The sequence below is a fragment of the Apodemus sylvaticus genome, chromosome 8 (assembly GCF_947179515.1).
Source record: "Apodemus sylvaticus chromosome 8, mApoSyl1.1, whole genome shotgun sequence".
Taxonomy (NCBI): domain Eukaryota; kingdom Metazoa; phylum Chordata; class Mammalia; order Rodentia; family Muridae; genus Apodemus; species Apodemus sylvaticus.
In genome coordinates this window covers 76,164,349-76,182,430 of record NC_067479.1, presented here as the reverse complement: position 1 = coordinate 76,182,430, position 18,082 = coordinate 76,164,349, and the positions used below count along the sequence as shown (strand labels likewise).

Genomic DNA, 18,082 nt, shown 5'->3' with positions numbered 1-18,082 from the left:
TAAGCCAGCCTGGGATACAAGAGACCCTGTCAATCATCATCATCATCATCATCATCACCACCACCACCACCACCATCATCATCACCACCACCACCACCACCACCACCACCACTACCACCACCATGCCTCTCAATCAAGGTGGGGCACAGCATGCAATCCTAGCACCCAGGGGATTTTGAGTTTGAAGTCAGCCCAAGCTATATATCAAGTTCAAGGTCGGCCAGAGCCACAGTAGAAAGAACCTTCCTAATAATAATAATTTTAAAAAGTAAACAGGCAATAAGACCATCTTACCCTCTCATAATTTCTGCCCTTTTGTCATGGTGTTGCTTATTCCTTCCTCCCTCACACCCTGCTGATCTGGCCCTCCGTCACCCAGCAGGTTTGTTTTGGTGCTGAGTAGGAACCAGAGCTATGTGCTGCACACTGGGCAGTGTCAAGATGCAGGCGGGCATCTCAGCCCGAGGCCTCGGCAGAGTTCCCAGGCACAGCCAGCGGTCCAGACCAGGGCAGTAGGCATGAACAAGGTGGGAGATGGCGTAAGTCCGGTGGCTGTAGCCGCCGAGCACCAGGAGCTCCCCCTGCAGCACAGCACCTGCCGCCCCCACATGGGGGGAGGGCAAGGATGCCAGCCGGGTCCAGCTATCAGTCTTTGGTTCATAGGCCTCAAAGCTTAGTAGGTCCCCAGTGTCACCTACTCCACCTGCCACATACAACTTCCCACCCAGTGCAGCCATCACGTGGCCAGCCCGGGCAACTCCCATCGGGCTCAGAAATGTCCCAGGCCGCTTGAGTTTGGGGTCATAGTGTATCAGTGAGTCCAAGAACTGGCCAGTCCCACTACAGCCACCGCTTACATATAATCGGTCCTCAAGGATTGCAGCTGCGTGGGCAAAGCACGGTGCCGGAAGAGCGGGCGCTGGCCTAAGGGAGAAGAGAACATGAGATCAGGGAACCAGGATGCTCAACTTTATTTCATTCTATTTTATTTTGAGCCAGATCTTACTAGATGGCCTAGGCTCCCACCTTAGCAGCGATAGGATTACAGGCATGTGCCACCACGCCCAACTCCAAATCGAATTTCTCCTTGTTGTCCCTTTGCCTGCTTACCTCCAGACATTGAGTTCAGGGTTATAGGTCTCAACAGAATTAAGGGCAACACCATTGTCTCGTCCACCTAGGGCATAAAGCTGCCCATCAAATACCACCAAAGGGAAGAAGCTCCGAGCCTGGCACAAAGGTGCCATCTCCTCCCAGTCTTCTTGGCTGGAACTCCACCTGGACACAATGGGACAAGATATGAAGAGGGTGACTCTGGGAAGTCTACGGCTGGCTAGCATTAGCAATTTCTCTTGTCGGCCACAGATACCTGAGAGTCGAAGCCAGAGTGCTGGTGTGGCTGTAGAAATCCTGTCCCCCACATACATAGAGTTCACTTCCTGTTAGACTTGCAGCTCCATGCCGAAAGCGCCCTGGGGCAGGCAAATTAGGCAGCCGGCACCACTCCACAGTTCGTACCAGACCCATGCCACAGTGAAAAGCCCGGGCCCACCACACTTTGCAAGACGGCTTTCTTCGGTCCATGTTAGGTCTAAGCCCATCCCCACCAATCACCACCAGGGCTTGGTCAGGCTCCCTGCATCTCTCTTGGCCTGGAACATCAGCTTCCACCATCAGCTGGTGCAACAGATCGGGGGGCAGGGGTGGGGGGAGCCCGGCCGCCCGCACCTTTCGCAGCTCTCTGGTAGACATGCGGCCAAAGCGGACACATCGCAGCAGGGCCTTGGCCTCTGACTCCTGGGTCTCAGGGTTGGCAGCCAGCCAACATCGTGCAGCTGCGAAAGCCTCAAACTCTTCTTGTAAATGGAGTTCATCGCTATCCAGGAGCTCAGCCAGGCAGGTTACCGGCAATGACGGGAAGGTAGGGCACGAAGCCACAGCAGGCAGGTGGCTGAGGAGGTAACGGTGGGCTTTCCCCCAGACTTTCTCCAAGCCAGGGGCATCAATCATGGGGAACAAAGCTAGGCAAAGGGCAGGGCAGAGGCTCTGTGCCAAGGCTCTCTGACACAAATCCAGGCAGGAAGAGCTTTGGTACTGCAGAGCAGCCTGGGCAGCTCTTAGCAATCCTGGCCATCTCTCTCGAACAACTCCAGAGTAGGCGAACGAGACGAGGAGTCTCAGGTCTTGGGAAGAGATGGTACGCAGAGACACCTTTGTGCCCTGGGACTCCCTCATCCCACTCAGAAGCATGGCCCCAAAGAATTCACTGCCACAGGCCAGGGCTACTCGGTGCACTGCAGTAGAGAGGAAGCAGAGGAAATCCAGAGTGTTTGTTGCATGACAGCTAACTACAATCGGAACAGCAGCCACGGTAACACTGGAGGAGCATGGGGTGCTTGCAGCTTTCATGCTGGGAATGCAGTCCCGTGGTACAGCACGTGTCTAGTGTGTGCAAAGTCTGGATTCCATCCCCAGTACCGCATTAGGTTATCAAGCAAAATGCAGCTTTCAAGGCCTTCCCTGCCCTCCCTGGATTGGGATTCCATAGGTCTAAGCAAAGTTCTAGGGAATCTTTGCTTTAACACCTTCCTCTCTTTCTCTTTCTTTCTTTGTTCTGGAGACAGGATCTCATGATGTAGTTAGTGTTGGCTACCCTGGAACTCACTGACCTGAGCTACCTATACTCAACCTCTATTTTGACATTTTCAAGCACCCTGTAGTATTCTCATGTTACTGTCTGGAGGTCACTTTGGCGTTTTAGGAGCATGTCAGTTAGAAAAACAGTCTTAATGAATCGAGTTGAGAAAAATCCCATAGACAGCATTTGCTAACAGGGGACATAAAATAACTGAATAGAGCAAAGTGTAACTTATAGAGGGGTATCACTGCATCATATACAAAATAAGGGTTTTTCCATTCATAGATTCACGAGTTCACAGCCATAAGCCATTCTATCCGATGGCTCTGCCCATGCCAAGCACAGTGGTATACCTGCTGCTCTTACAGACAGCACGGTTTTGGTTTCCAGCACTCACCTGGCAGCTTACAATTAGGTCCAGTAGGTCCAGTTCCAGGGGATTGGACACCCCCTTCTAGCCTCTGTAGGCACCAGGCACACACATGGTGAATGACATGCATGCAGGTACTCATGCATACATAAAACAAAACAAACAAGCCTCTAAGAAAAGAAAGAAAGAAACAGGGGGCAGCGGGGCAGTGGTGGCACACTCCTGTAATCCCAGCTCTCTGGGAGGCAAAGACAGGCAGATTTCTGAGTTCGAGGCCAGCCTGGTCTACAGAGTGAGTTCCAGGACAGCCGTGCCTACAAAGAGAAACCCTGTCTCAAGAAAAACCAAATCCAAAAAAAGAAAAGAAAAAAGAAACAGGGGGCAGGCAAGATGGCTCAGTGGGTAAAGGAAATCATCTCCAAGACTGAGGACCTGAGTTCTAACTGTGGAACCCACATGGTGGAAGGCAAGGGCTGCTTCCAGCAAGCTGTCCTTCAACTGCACACAGCACAGGAGTACTATAATGTCCTGCTGTTCACACACACACACACACACACACACACACACACACACGAATAATTAAAAGTAATAACTTTTAAGTACAGAAGAGTTAAAAAATAAGGATGTGCTGCTTTGTGTCTAAGGCTTTGTAACCCCAGTTACCTGGAGGCTAAGGTAAGGTTAGGAGGCTAAGGTAAGAGGGTAGTAAGGTCAAAGCCTGCCTGGACTGCAGGATTCATTCAAAACCAACCTGGGGAATTCGTTAAGACTCTTCATCAAAAGAAAAAAAAATAGAACAGAAAGCAAAAGCTCAAATATCCTTTCAAAAGATATTTTTATTATTTCAATTACGTTTATGTGTGTGTCCATGTGTGGGTATGTGCGTGGGAGTCTGGGTTCCCAAGACAGTTGTGATGTGTCCAGTGTGGATGCTGAGAGCTGAGCTTGTGTCTTCTGGAAGGCTGGATAGAGCTTTTAACCACAAGTTAAAAGCCTCCCTAGCCTCTGCTTTGTTTTAAAACACATATTCCCCCAGTAAGATATGTGACTAGAAAGAATGAGATGAAATGGAACACAGTAGCACATTAATCGCTAAGCTGGTGTGATGAATGCTTGTGTTATTTTTGCTTTGCGTTTGAAGTGTTTCATGATAAAAAGAGAAACACTCTGCTAGAAAGTATTTGAAAGCCTTAGGTCTCCATGTTCCCTGTGATTATATAAATTCTATGCTCTTTTGACCAGCAGTGGAGTGTGTACCTCTCAAAAATTATGTTACACACACACACACACACACACACACACATGCAGTATGTAGTGGCCTAGTACTTCCCAAATAGCAAACATCAGTTAAAGCTTCCTGCTCTATGTTGTCTGAGGAAAAATCTACATTCTAGAAAATGGGCTAAATCGGTTGAGCCTTGCTATCACCGATCAACATTTTTATCTGAGACTCAGCTGTGAAAAGCTCACAGCCACTTGGCCTCTCCCCCTTACTCATCAGTGGAGCCTGAGATTTAAAGTGATGGCTTCCCACACAGCGATATGAATGAATACATTTGAGGTCATTCCTTTGTGAGAGTGTGATAGCTATTATGAAATGTTGAAGCATCACCCTGTTGCTAATGCTACAGGAAAATAGAAAACCTCTAGGGAGGCTTTCCTCTAGAGTACCCTCAGTAAGCACTCAGTGGTGTGACTGGGCATGCTTTGGAGTCAGCTTAGGCTGACCTTGAACTCACACCAGTTCTCCTTTCTCAACCTCCTAAGTGTTCCAGGTATAGGTCACAAGGCACTACTACATTTCTTTCTTTCTTTCTTTCTTTCTTTCTTTCTTTCTTTCTTTCTTTCTTTCTTTCTTTCTTTCTTTCTTTCTTTCTTTCTTTCTTTCTTTCTTTCCTTCCTTCCTTCCTTCCTTCCTTCCTTCCTTCCTTCCTTTCTTTCTTTTCTTTCTTTTCCCTTTTTCTTTTGCTTTGTGAGATAGGAACTCACAGTGTAGTCCACACTGACCTATGTAGCACAGGCTCTGGCCGTTCTCTTGTCCAGCCAGCCTCCTTAGTGCTGGAATTACAGACAGGAGCCACCACACTTTGCTTGGTTTCTTCATTTGAAAATGATTAGCCCTGAACTAGGTCATCTCTAAGCAAATCTACTGTAATGTCAAGCTTTGCTGTGTCTCATAGAGATTCCATTTCCAGGGTCAGACATATCTCCGTATAACTGCATAGGAGACGACTGCACAGAGGAAGGAGACGGCCGTCTGCTGCCAGAGTCAAACACACCTAGGAGAAAGGGCACATTGGGAAACTGGTACTGATTGCCTCTGCTGCCCTTTGCTGTGTGCTGAGTAGATGCCAAACAGCTCTAGCTAATTTGTTTGAGTCAGTCTCTTTCTCCTTGTTTTGCTGCCACGGACTGTACTCTAAGCCCTAGCCATCTGGCTGGAAATTCTAGCTACTGGGGAGGGGAAAAAAGCGCCTGAACGATCGGTTCAAATTTGTCCAGGCATCTAGGAAAACAATTCAACTGCGCATGTGCACTTCTTGGTGGCTCTGGAAAAGCACCCAAAAGGACATTCTTGCTGGAGCAATGATACAAAGCTATTTCATAGGGCTAGGGGTGTGACTCTGTGGTAGAGAGGAAGTAAGGCCTTAGGTTCCATCCCTAGCACCGCAAAACAAGCAAAACCCCTGCACATGCATTCTTGGCATCACTGGCTCTCACCCCGCAGGCGGTAGCCCTCCGCCTCCAGCTCCAAGTCGCACCCGATGCCCTCTCGAAACAGACGCTCGATGCTGTGCAGATTCTCCCTCAGCTCCTCTGCCTGGCTGAGCTTTTCATTTTCCCTGGCTTTGCCAAGCCCTTCTGGCCTCAGCTGGGCCGCCTTCTTCACCCTAGGTGCTCCCAGCGCCTCTGCAGCAGCCAGCACTTCGTCCTGTGAGGCAGGGCCCAGCACCCCCTCGTAGGCAAAGGTCAGCGCAGCCTCCCAGCCCCTCCGGGTCACATCAAGGCTGAAGCCAGGCTGCTGACCTCCACCGCCCAGCAGCCTGCCTCGGAAGAGGCTGCTAATTGCAGCCAAGATGACCCGATGCACCCCATATACCTGTCCCCCTACAGACACCTCTTCATCCAGTAGTAGTTTCTGCTCCCGCAGTCTCTGGGCTTCAGCGAAGAACTGACAGGGATGCTCCAGGCTGCACAGCATCTCAGGCTCCACCGAGTCGTCGCTGCTGTCATCCTGTTTCTTCCCTTTGTCCGGGGATGAAGCTGGAAAGGGAAGGTTTCCGGAAACCAAGAGGCTAGGTGGGCCAGGCTCTTCCAGAGAAAAGGAAAGCAAGCCCGGATCGTCATCGGAAGAGGGAGACCGGGAGAAGGTTCTTCGGGCAGGTACAGGGGATTCAGGACAGTCCTTCTGGATAGGAAGGGAGACATGCTCCAAGTCTGAGGAAAGGCTTGCCATCTTCCAGAAGCTCACGACTCAGGCTTGCAAGGTTGCTGCAGGTGACCAGACATGAGAGAAGGATGCCCGAGCTGCACTCAGGAAAACAGAACTGTCTTCGAGTCAGCTGTCAGCCCCTCACTCCGCCCGGTGACACACTGACTTTGGAATCGTGGGCTATAAGGCGCTAACTATAGGGTTCACCAAATGCAACAGAACAGCAAACACCTGCAGCCATCTGGCCGAGGACCAACCCCTGCTTTCCGGTTTTCTTTTAATCCCAGGCAGGCGAGACCAGGCTTCTGCTTGTCCTCACTTGAGTTCCCAGTCTGCTTAGGACTGCTGTGTACAGATCCCAGCAGTGCCTCCACTTGGCTAATTATAGCTAGCCTGAGGGCTAAACCCTCCTCTCCCGTGCTGGAAGCTGACACTCAATCGCCTGGGCCAAGTCCTGGGATGACTTCCCCTCTCCCTTCCACCTGTAGGTCACAAGAGTGTGTTGAATCGGGAGAAACTGCAAGGCAAAGAGAATGCAAAGGTTGGGTGGGGTGAGCCAGGCCAGAAGGACTGACTGTTTTCACAGCTGGTGGCTGGAGGCGACAGGAGGCTAGGGAGGGAGTCTCAAAAGTCTAGACTGTAAATACTTGAATGTTGAAGGAATTATAGGCTTGTATCACCAGGACTACCCGAAAACCGAGTTCTACTGGCTCTGGTCCTTCCCTAGCCACCCCGGGCCATGCTCTAAGAGAATTTGAACTCACTAGTTAGGATTTCCTCTTAAGTTTCTTCAGAAAGAGGAGGTTTATATCAGATTTTTTGATATGCCTCTACACCATAGGAGGGAACAGAAGTGAGGCTGCGGGTCCAGTGGACACTGATTGTCAAGGATGGCTTCATCTGGGTGTCCACCAATGCTCTTAACTCTCTCTCCCAAGTCACACTGCCAGCACTCAGAGCTGCCTGCTGGGTACCCACTGATGTCTTCCTGACACTCCACCTGAGACTGAAGTCTGCCTTAGAAAGGACAGGGTCAGCAGCCATGTAGGGCCTAGAGCCTGGGCTATAGGAGCCAGTTGTCTGTCAACCTTCCTGTGCCTGTCATCAAATGCTACAACCTGGCTAGAGCTTTGGTCTGAACTCTTTGCCCCTTCTCTGGGGTCTGTTCAAATGCAATTAGGTAGGATTAGAAAAGTAATCAAGAGGCCCAAGTTCCCTTACATCATTTTCCAAATAGCCTTCCCTAAACCTGAATGGGTCCTGAAAGTTTAAGATTTTAAAATAAACAATTTTATGTGGTCATTTCGAAAGGATTTTAAGGTTTGGGATCTTTCACTGGCTCTGTATGTATTCTTTTAATGATTTTAACACTAATAACCAGGGAGCTTCAATTATCACCTCAGACTTTCAGGAAATAGAGACAGAGGAAGTTCTAAGATCTTGCCAAGTGTTATGTATGGTCTGAAGAATGATCTTCAACAGCCATGCTTCCAGTTTTTAATGAATGAATTTATTTAATATATAGCAAATAAAATTAAAAGAATAAATGGCAAGTAGGAGGCAGAATTAGTAGACAGACAGTAAAACACTATCAATTTGGGCACCCACAATCATACAGCAGAAATCAACTGGAGGCTCACTGAGGTGGCCAGTTCAAGCAAATCAGGAGTCCTGGGAGCAGCAGAGTGTCTCTTGGGTGAGGTCACCAAGTAAAAGAATAAGCAGCAAACAACAGATAGATAACATCACCCAAGCAGTCCAACTGAAGAAACTGAGGCAGTCAGCCACAGTTGGCACCTGAGAGCTTTGTTTTCACAGATGAGCTTCTCCTGGAAGTTCTGGCTTCCATGTCCCATGGAGGACACGCCCACATTAGGGGGATAAACAATAATCACCCTTCCGGGAAATGGCTTGCCTTAGTTGTTCTCAAGGTCACAATGTTTCAAACACTCTTAGATGCTTGTTGTCATTTTTTTGTCTTTGTGTCAGAGAGGCAAGGGAGGCCAGTTCATACTAAGGATCCATGGAGGACACTTTGAGACAAATCTATTTAAGTTTGAAATGGAGGTGGAGTTCAACCCTGTTTCCAGATGGAGCTTCTCAGTGAGATTAGAACAAAGGTGTTTCTAATAAGAATGGCCCATGCCCTAGTTAGGGTTTCCATTGTTGTAGAGAGACACCATGACCAAAGCAAGTCTAATAAAGGACAACATTTAATTGAGGCTGGCTTACCGGTTCTGAGGTCCATTATCATTATGGCAGGAAGCACGGCAGTGTCCAGACAGGCATGGTGGAGGAGGAGCTGAGAGTTCTACATCTTGTTCCGAAGGAAAACAGAAGACTGGCTTCCAGGCAGCTAGGAAAAGGGTCTCAAAGCCCACCCACACAGTGACACACTTTCTCCAACAAGGCCATATCTACTCCAACAAGGCCACACCTCTTAATAGTGCCACTCCCTGGTCCAAGCATATTCAAACCATCACAGTCCTCACAGTCTCGTATGTTTGAATGCCTGGTCTCAGTTGGCAGAACTGTTTGGAAAGAAGTGTGGCCTTGTTGGAAAGTATGTGCTACTGGGGTTGGGCTCTGAGTTTTCAAAAGCCCACGCCATTCCAGTTCTCTCCCTGTCTTGTGTTTGTTGTCTCAACATGTAAGTTTTTATCTATTGCTCCAGCGCCATGCCTGACTGCCTACTGCCATGCAACCCACCATGATGGCCATGGACTTTACTTACCTCCTGAAACTGTAAGCAAACCTCAGTGAAGTACTTTCTTTCATATTCATTGCCTTGGTCATGGTGACTTTTCACAGGAATAAAAACATAACTAAGACCAAGAGTATGTGACAGTTTTCCAATTCGATGTGCATTACCTTAAGGGTCACACAGGAAGCATGAAGGCAAATCAAGCTCAGGCCAGCTGGACAGACTGTCCCTTCAGTGTCTGGATGCACTGCCTCTCTGATCTTCAGTGTATGAATATGAGTGCCAGGTCAGTGTGCAGTCCCTCGTCAAGAGAAGACATCCCCACTCCGTAATGCACAGGAGACCGTGAGCTGACAGTGACCCAGCATGCCTCTGGTTCTTTAATTTCCTCCTTTCCAAGCTCTTGCTTCCAAGAGGTGACCTCACAGCAGTGAGGAATGGGTGCTCCAAACCTTCGCTGTGGTTAGACTCACCGACTCCCATGGTTATACACTGTTGAGTACCTGGTGTGAGGATCCTTGGGATGTGCTTAATTCTTACTTTTAAAATTTATTTTTGGCTTGTTGAGCCAGGTTTTTTCTGTTAGCCCTATCTGCCCTGGATCTTATTTTATAGACCAGGCTGGCCTCAAACTCACAAAGATCTACATACCTCTGCCTCCCTGAGTGCTGGGATTAAAGGTGTGTGCCACCACAGCCTGGCTAGATGTGATTAATTTTAAAATTTTAACACAACCCTTTCATTTTGAACTGTCTGGTACACAGTAAATGCAGCAAACAGAAGCCAGCTAATATCCAGACAAAATACAAAACTTGAAAATTGCAAGTCATAGTTGTCTCTTCCAGTTAATGGCATTCTGTTCTGAAGTCTAAGTATTCAGCACTGACATGCCATTGTAACACTTTATCCTTAGAGGACATGTGATCTGCAAAGTAGAGCTGGGACAGGCCACAGACATTCACCACCGTGGTCCTCCCTTGCTTTGCTGGTAGTTCAAGTTTGCATATTTCAGTTAAGAGCAGTGGGGAAATGGAGATCATAAGGCCATCCTCACTGTCTGATATCACCTTACCTTAATATGCTGCAACAGTGTTAACTGTTAACTTGATAGACTCTAGAATCACCCAGGAGATATTCTTTATTAGGGAATATTTAGGTAAAGGTTAGCCTCTGGCAATGGCTGTGGAGGATGAGTACGTGAATTGATGAGGGAAGAACCATCTGAAGTGGACATTTCTAGTTTCTTTGGACACTCAGTTACGTCATGTGATGTTTTTCTGGAAGTTGTCTTATGAGAGGATGTTTTGCTGAGGTGGACACTTAATGTTTGGAAAGACTATATGAAAAATCCAACCGGTACTTGGAGAATGCTGTTGTATTGGCGTGCCTTGCAGAACTTTGCTGGTCTTCACTGATCTTCGCTTGTTGTGACTTTGTAGAGAGAAGCAGGCTAAAGAACTTCTCATGGTGTTCCAGATGTTTCTTACCACTTCCTCAGACTCCTGTCCATTTGGTGGAGCCTGGTAGTTTCTTCTGGATTGAGCCACTGCTATTGTTTGATATTTTGACTGGACTGATCATATCCTGACAATGAAGATTGGAATCACCCCCAAAGAACTACTTACTTCTAAAAAGGTCCACATCCCTTTGTTCTATTAACCATCTTTCTCCCTACCTTTGGTTGGAGAGCTAGAAGGGAGGTTGAAGAGTTTAAGAACCCATTTTAAAGTAGGTTTTGAAAAATCTAAGCCTACACACATCTCAACTGTGGGTGGAACCACCCCCTACATGGGGATGCTCACCTGTACATAGTGGAAATGGGACAGGATGTCATCCTTGTCTGCTTCCTGATTATGAATGTGATGTGACCAGCTACTTTAAGCTCCTGTTGCCTTGAGTTCCCTGACATGATGGACTTGAACAGTGAGCCAGAGTAAACCCTTTCTCTCTTGAATTGCTTTTGTTGGGGTGTTTTATCACAGCAACAGGAAAACGAACTAAGACACATGACTTAACATCACTTTACCTTAATATGCTATCTTTCCTGGTTTGGGGAGTCATAATAGTAAGAGTTAATGTGAGAAATTCCTACATGCCAGGGATCCTACTAAACATTTTGGTTTTGGGTTTTTTTTTTTTTTTTTTTTTTTTTGGTTTTTTGAGACAGGGTTTCTCTGTGTAGCCCTGGCTGTCCTGGAACTCACTCTGTAGACCAGGCTGGCCTCGAACTCAGAAATCCACCTGCCTCCGCCTCCCAAGTGCTGGGATTACAGGTGTGCACCACCACACCCAGCCCTACTAAACATTTTATAGCTCTTATTTCTTTTCAATTCACAGTAGCCCTCTGGGAGAAGTCTGGTTCTGATATGCATGATTCAGGTAGGAAGCTCCCACAAAGGGCCTTAGTCCATACAACTACATAGCCAAAGAGCAAGGATCCAAATCCACGTCTATTTGCATCAACCACATGCACCTTTAGCTTCCAGGTTGTACTTTTTGTTATAAAAAGTAAAGAATAATTTATTCTGATAGATGAAGGAAAATAGTCACAGAATTCTATTAGACTGATGTAAAAGGCTGTTTTGGTAAGTCAAAGAACTAAATATTGGCAATTTCATAGTCTTATCAAATAAGTCACAACTAAAAAACTGATGAATTTTCTCTTTCTTAACTTGGCCAAGGGGTTACTTTAGACACAATTATGAATTGCTATTAAGTTATCCCTTAATAACAGGACCAGAACGATGGGCCACCTTCTTCATACAGGCTTTAAAAAATAAAGGGTCCCTGTGGTGGTTTGAGTGCTTAGTCAGCAGACTGTGGAACTGTTTGGGAAGGATTAGTAATAGGTGTAGTCTTCCTAGAAGCGGAGTGGTCTTATGGGAAGTGTGTCACTGGGAGCTGGATTTGTGGTTACCAAAGTCCATTCCACCAGTTTCTCTTTCTCTGCCTTCCTGCCTATATATTGGGGAGATTGTAAACTTTCAGATCCGTTCCTTCCTGCCTGCCTGCCTGTTACCACACCTCCTGCCATGATGATAATGAACCAATTCTCTCAAACTATATGCAAGCTCTCAATTAAATTTTTTATAAGAGTTGCTTTGGGGGCAAAAAAGAGTTGCTTTGACCATGGTGTCTCTTCAAAGCAGTAAGACAGTACCCAAAGTGAAGAGCAGAGACTTCCACTCTCTGTTGGCTATATATATGTACACCACAAATGAATGCTTGCTATACTTGCCATCTGTGAGCAGATACTCTGTGTTTTTAGTGTTTCTTTTCTTCAATATCAAGTCTTTGAGATCATTAAGATAGCTTAATAGATAAACACTCCTGCCATCAACTCAATGACCTGAATTTGATCCCAGGAACCAGAAAGTAGGAAGCTAGAACTGACTCCTGAAAGCTGTACTCTGCACACCCTCTTACATGTGCGCGCGCGCACACACACACACACACACACACACACACACACACACTTTTTTAAAGAAGTCCTTGAAAAGTGATTTGAATTTCTCTCTGCTTCATTACCCTATTGCAGCAATTATATTGTTACCATCCACATTCTTTGTGTGGTCACATAGAACTCCTGTAGATGAAGAGGAAATTTCTTCTTTTTAAACTAGTATATTTTGATTTTGATTCTCATTCTACTTATTTAGAGAAAGGGGGACAAATGTGGAGGTCAAAGGATAACTTGTGATAATGAATTGGCTCTATCTTTACACAATTTAAATCTCAGGGATGGAACTAAGCTCCCAAGGCTCGACAGCAGGCAGGTGGTTTTATCTACTTAGCCGTTTTGAAAGCCCCAAAACCAGTATGCTTTTTATTCTTCTTTTCATTTAGATAGAAAAGGACTTAAAATGAATCTTTACAATAATACAAGATTGGGACTGGAGAGATTACTCAGTATTTAAGAGCACTTTCTAAGCTCTTTCAGAGGACTTGAGTTCAGTTCCCAGCACCCATGTCAGAAGGTTTATAATTTAACTTATGCTCGAAGGAATGTGTTACATCTGGCCTCTGTGGGGACCTGTATTCACGTGAACATATACACAGTTAAAAATAATAAAGAAAACATTTTTTAAAAATATAGGTTTAAAGATTTTTGGGGTATGTAGGTCATTGCAAGAGGGTCTCGCTGTATAGCCTTGGCTGGCCTGGAGGTTACGGTGTAGCATTAGTTGTCTGGATCCCACAGAAATCTGCTTGCCACATCTCCCAAGTGCTGGGATAAAGGCATATGGCTCAAGACTTTTGAAAGAAAGGAGATTTGAACCCATGTCATAAATGGCCAACTGAGGATGCTATGCTTAGTGAAATTAGCCAGGTATGGGAAAGTGTAGCTTGTTTCATCCACGTGAGGTGTCGACAGTATCAGAGAGCAGAGCCGCAGTTGCCGGAAGTGGGGCTAGGGAGGAGTGGGGAATGGGGAGCTGATGTTTAACACAGTTTGTCAAGGAGGTGGGTTACATGAGATCAACCTTCTTCACACTATTGAACTATATACTTAAGATGGATACAACAATAAATTTTGTATGTGTTTTTTTTAATTTTCAAAACGTTTACTTTTATTTTGTGCTCACCTTGCCTCTGCCTCCTGAGCACTGAGATTAAAGTTGTGTGCCCCATATGCACAGCTCATAAAACATTTTGATATTAGATAAAGTAAATAGCAAGTTAAGACTTCTGTTCCAAAAAGGGAGGGATCAAGATAGTCTGAATGGGGCTGGAGAGATGGCTCAGGGGTTAAGAGCACTGACTGCTCTTCTGAAGGTCCTGAGTTCAAATCCCAGCAACCACATGGTGGCTCACAACCATCTAATGGAATCTGATGTCTTCTTCTGGGGTGTCTGAAGAGAGTGACAGTGTATGCACATACATAAAATAAATCAATAAATCTTAAAAAAAAGAATCTAAGTTATAAAAAAAAAAAGATAGTCTGAATGACTGCAATACAGCACCCACAAATACTCGATTAAAATATAACACATGTTTTTCAAAGAATTGCTGAGCTGGCAAGAACACAAGCAAGTTTAGAAATTCAAAGCAAAGGTAGAGATCTGAGCTGCAAGCGGTGCCATTTTTTACACCACGGACAAGTGCTCAATTCTGGTGGCCTTGAACCCAAGACTTGAAAACCATGTGCGCATCGGGAGGAAGTCCAGGGCCCATCAAGAGTGGAGCATCTAGTAGGAGCCACTGGCAGAGAACTTGAACCAAGGGACCAAAACCAAGAAGATCCTTGGAGAGAAATTCCCTGGTGACAACTCACACTCACCTCCAGCCTTTACGTGGTTCTGCAGCCCCAGCTGGTACTACACATGTATCCTGAGAACCTCTTGAAAGAAACAGTCTACTATTACTGACTGATAAGGGCACCCAGCATCTACAAGAAGCAAATACAAACCCTCCCTCAAGAGAGAGATTTCCAATTCAAATCCTAATGTTTCTCCCACAGATCCTAAGTAACAGAAGTCTATGGAAAAATAAAGTCACAAAGCATACTAGCAGGAAGGGCACAGCCAGGAAGCACTGACCTACTCTGGCTCAGATATGTTAGCTCTCAGGAGGCTGAGGCAGGAGGAGTGCCACAATTTAAGGCAAGCCTGAGCTACCCAGTGACTTTGAAGCCAGCCTGGGTTACAGAATGAGACCCTAGGATACCAAATTAGGGACTAGATAAGGCTCAGTAGATAAGAGTATTTACTGCTGTTGCAGAGGACCCAAGTTCAGTTCCCAACATCTATGCCTGACTGTTTACAATGTCCTGTAACTCCAGATACAGGGGCTTTGGTGTCTCTGGCCTCCACAGGCTCCCATACACATAAGTACATATTCCCATATAGATATACACATAATTTTTAAAAAATCTTCGCCAGGCAGTGGTGGTGCAGGCCTGTAATCCCAGCACTCTGGGAGGCAGAGGCAGGCGGATTTCTGAGTTGAAGGCCAGCCTGATCTACAGAGGGAGTTCCAGGATAGCCAAGGCTACACAGAGAAACCCTGTCTCAGAAAAAACAAATCCAAAAAACCAAAAAAAAAAAAATCTTTAAAAAATAAACCAATAAGTTAATATTTCAGACATGGATTCTATTCTATCCTATCCTGTTGAAAGTTTTAGATTTATTTATGTGTACAAGTGTCTTTGCTTGCGTGAATCTATGTCCACCATGTGCATGCCTGGTGCCAGAAGAAGGCATCCCCTGGGAGTGGAATTAAGAATGGTTGTGAGCCACCATGTAGATGCTGGGAACCAAACCTAGTAAGTGCAGTAAGTACTCTTAACCACTAAACAATCTCACAAGACCCACGATCTAATGTTTTAAAATTAGTTTCTGTTCTTTAAAAAACAAATATTAATCATATTTATTGCATGGGAGAGAGGGCCATGCACATGCCATGGCTTACACAAGTAGGTCAGAGAACGACTTGCAGGAATCTGTGCTCTCCTTCCACCTCAGGGGTCCCAGGGATCAAAGTCAGGTTGTTAGGTTTGGCTAAAACTGCACTTTCCCACCGTCTTAGTTAGGGTCTTACTTCTGTGAACAGACACCAAGACCAATGCAACTCCTATAAAGGACAACATTTAATTGGGGCTGGCTTATAGGTTCCGAGGTTCAGTCCATTATCATCAAGGTGAGAACATGGCAGCCTGCAGGCAGGCATGGTGCAGGAGGAGCTGAGAGTTCAACATCTTCATCTGTAGGCTACTAGCAGAATACTGGCTTCCAGGCAGCCAGGAGGAGGGTCTTAAAGCCCACACCCACAGTGACACACCCACTCCAACAGGGCCACACCCCCTAATAGTGCCACTCCCTGGGCCAAGCATATACAAACCATCACACCCACTGAGCCAGTCACTTAGGTATCCACCCAACAGCATGAGGATGCCCCTATCTCAGAAGTCAGGCTGCAGGCACTGGGCTACAGGGGGGCTGGTTTGGAAATGGTAGGCCTGTTTGGTGGGTGGATCAGGATTCAGAGAGCTCAAGTAGAGCAATTACCAGCTGTTTCTGGACTACCACTCTGCCAGGGTTTGGAAAGGCCTGGTGTATGACAGAAAGACTGGACAAAGTACCAGGCCTAGGACAAGGAGAGAATCTACTCTGTCTGGCAGCTCACAGTATATGAGGTTCCCGAAAGGCTAGGCTTGAGGTTTGGACCAGGTCTCCAAGGAAGAGTAAGATAGGGAAGGAGGCTAAAAGAAGACCGGCTTGGACCCCACATGCACCTCCCTCCAGGTACTGGGCCTTCTAGTACCTGGAAGCATTTGTTTGCACTGTCTATCCACCAGCGGATCTTCATCCTGCCCATCCCGGAAACTGTACCTTGACTTCACTGAGACTCTAAGTACTTAGTCATGCCTCCTTAAGATTAGTCCACAGCAAAGCCAAATGAACCAGGGGCGATTGTTTTGTTAAGCAAACCCTTTCCTCAGGCCCTGAGCTGGTGACAAACTGTAGAATTAGATGTGGTCTGAAACTTGTAACACTCTCTGCTAGTAATAGAATAAGCATAGGGTTCCCAATGGAGCAGCTAGAGAAAGGATCCAAGGAGCTGAAGAGGTTTGCAGCCCTGCAGGAGGAACAATAATATGTACCAACCAGTACTTCCAGAGCTCCCAGGGACTAAACCACCAACCAAAGAGTACCCATGGAGGGACCCATGGCTCCAGCTACATATATAGCAGAACATGACCATTTCAGACATCAATGAAAGGAGAGGCCATTGGTGCTGTTAAGGCTCGATTCCCCAGAATAGGGGAATGCAAGTCAGGAAATTAGGGGAGCGGGGAAGTGGGGATGGGTTAGGGGGTTTTTGGAGAGGTAACAATGAAAGGGGATACCATTTGGAATGTAAATAAAGCAAATATCTAATAAAAACAAAACAACAAAAAAAGCAGTCATTCTAATAAAAATCCTTTTAAAAATTCTTATGTGTGTGTGTGTGTGTGCGCGCGTGCCTTGTCTATATGGTAACCACATGCATGAAACACTTGTGGAGGCCAGAAGAGCACATGGGTCCCCTAAAACTGGAGTTACAGGTGGTGGTTGTGAACTACCAGATATAGCTTCTGGAGGCTGAACCCGGGCTTTCTGTAAGAGCAGTGCTTTAATCACTTAACCACCTCTGTAGTAGCCCCCTAGTAAAATCTTTTAACAGAATAATAACTTAGTGACTAATAGCTAATACAATTATGAATAATAGCTAATAAAAATGAATAATTTAATGAGTAATAGCTAACAATTATTACGAAACACTATAAAATGTAATGTGCTTTCCCTGTCTAAGTTGTATTATATACTTCAATATTTTATGTATAAAATATAGAGAACTATTTTACAGAAATAATTTACAGACATACATAAAATACAGACTATGTGATAACTCCCAAATCTATTTGGGTATATGGGTCTGAAATGTCTGGGGTTTCAACTCTATGTCATGGAGCAAGGCCCTTACTGCATGTGCAAGTCTCCTGAGTAGTCACGTGGGAATAGTAACTTACTTGTTACAAAAGAATGAATGCTTCCACCTTACTGATAAAAAACATTACTTTATCATTGAAACTACATTGTTGAAACAGGAGTTAGAAGACACAGACCCTTCAGTTAATCATTCACGTTTTAATTGTCTTAAAATAAGGGCTGTAGCTTTTAGTTGAAAATTCAAAATAAAGCCTAAATATTTTCCCAAACTTAATTTTTTTCAACTAAGGGCTTACAAGTCAAAACACATTCCCAAATAGAAGGAAGACAACTCCCTATTCCTTGTTCACCCAGAGCTAGCTAGCTGACCAAGTTCACTCATGACACAGATAGCCAGGTTTTAATCATCCTAACCAATGTAGTTATCTGCAGATTCCTCCTGTAAAAAGTATGTCTGTCTGAAGACGGGGAAAGGTTAAACTAAGCTTCTGAATGGGAGAACAGC

The 18,082-nt window shown here is 45.8% G+C and overlaps 1 protein-coding gene across 1 annotated transcript; it reads right to left on the bottom strand.

Moving 5' to 3' along the window:
• Positions 1 to 221: 221 nt before the first annotated feature.
• Positions 222 to 6,465, bottom strand: Klhl33 (kelch like family member 33). The gene is made up of 4 exons (XM_052190737.1): positions 5,730 to 6,465; positions 1,370 to 2,294; positions 1,111 to 1,278; positions 222 to 924 (listed from the first exon to the last, which is right to left on the bottom strand). The coding sequence occupies exons 1-4, from the start codon at positions 6,463 to 6,465 to the stop codon at positions 372 to 374; spliced, it is 2,382 nt and encodes a 793-aa protein (XP_052046697.1). The 3' UTR covers positions 222 to 371.
• Positions 6,466 to 18,082: the final 11,617 nt, after the last annotated feature.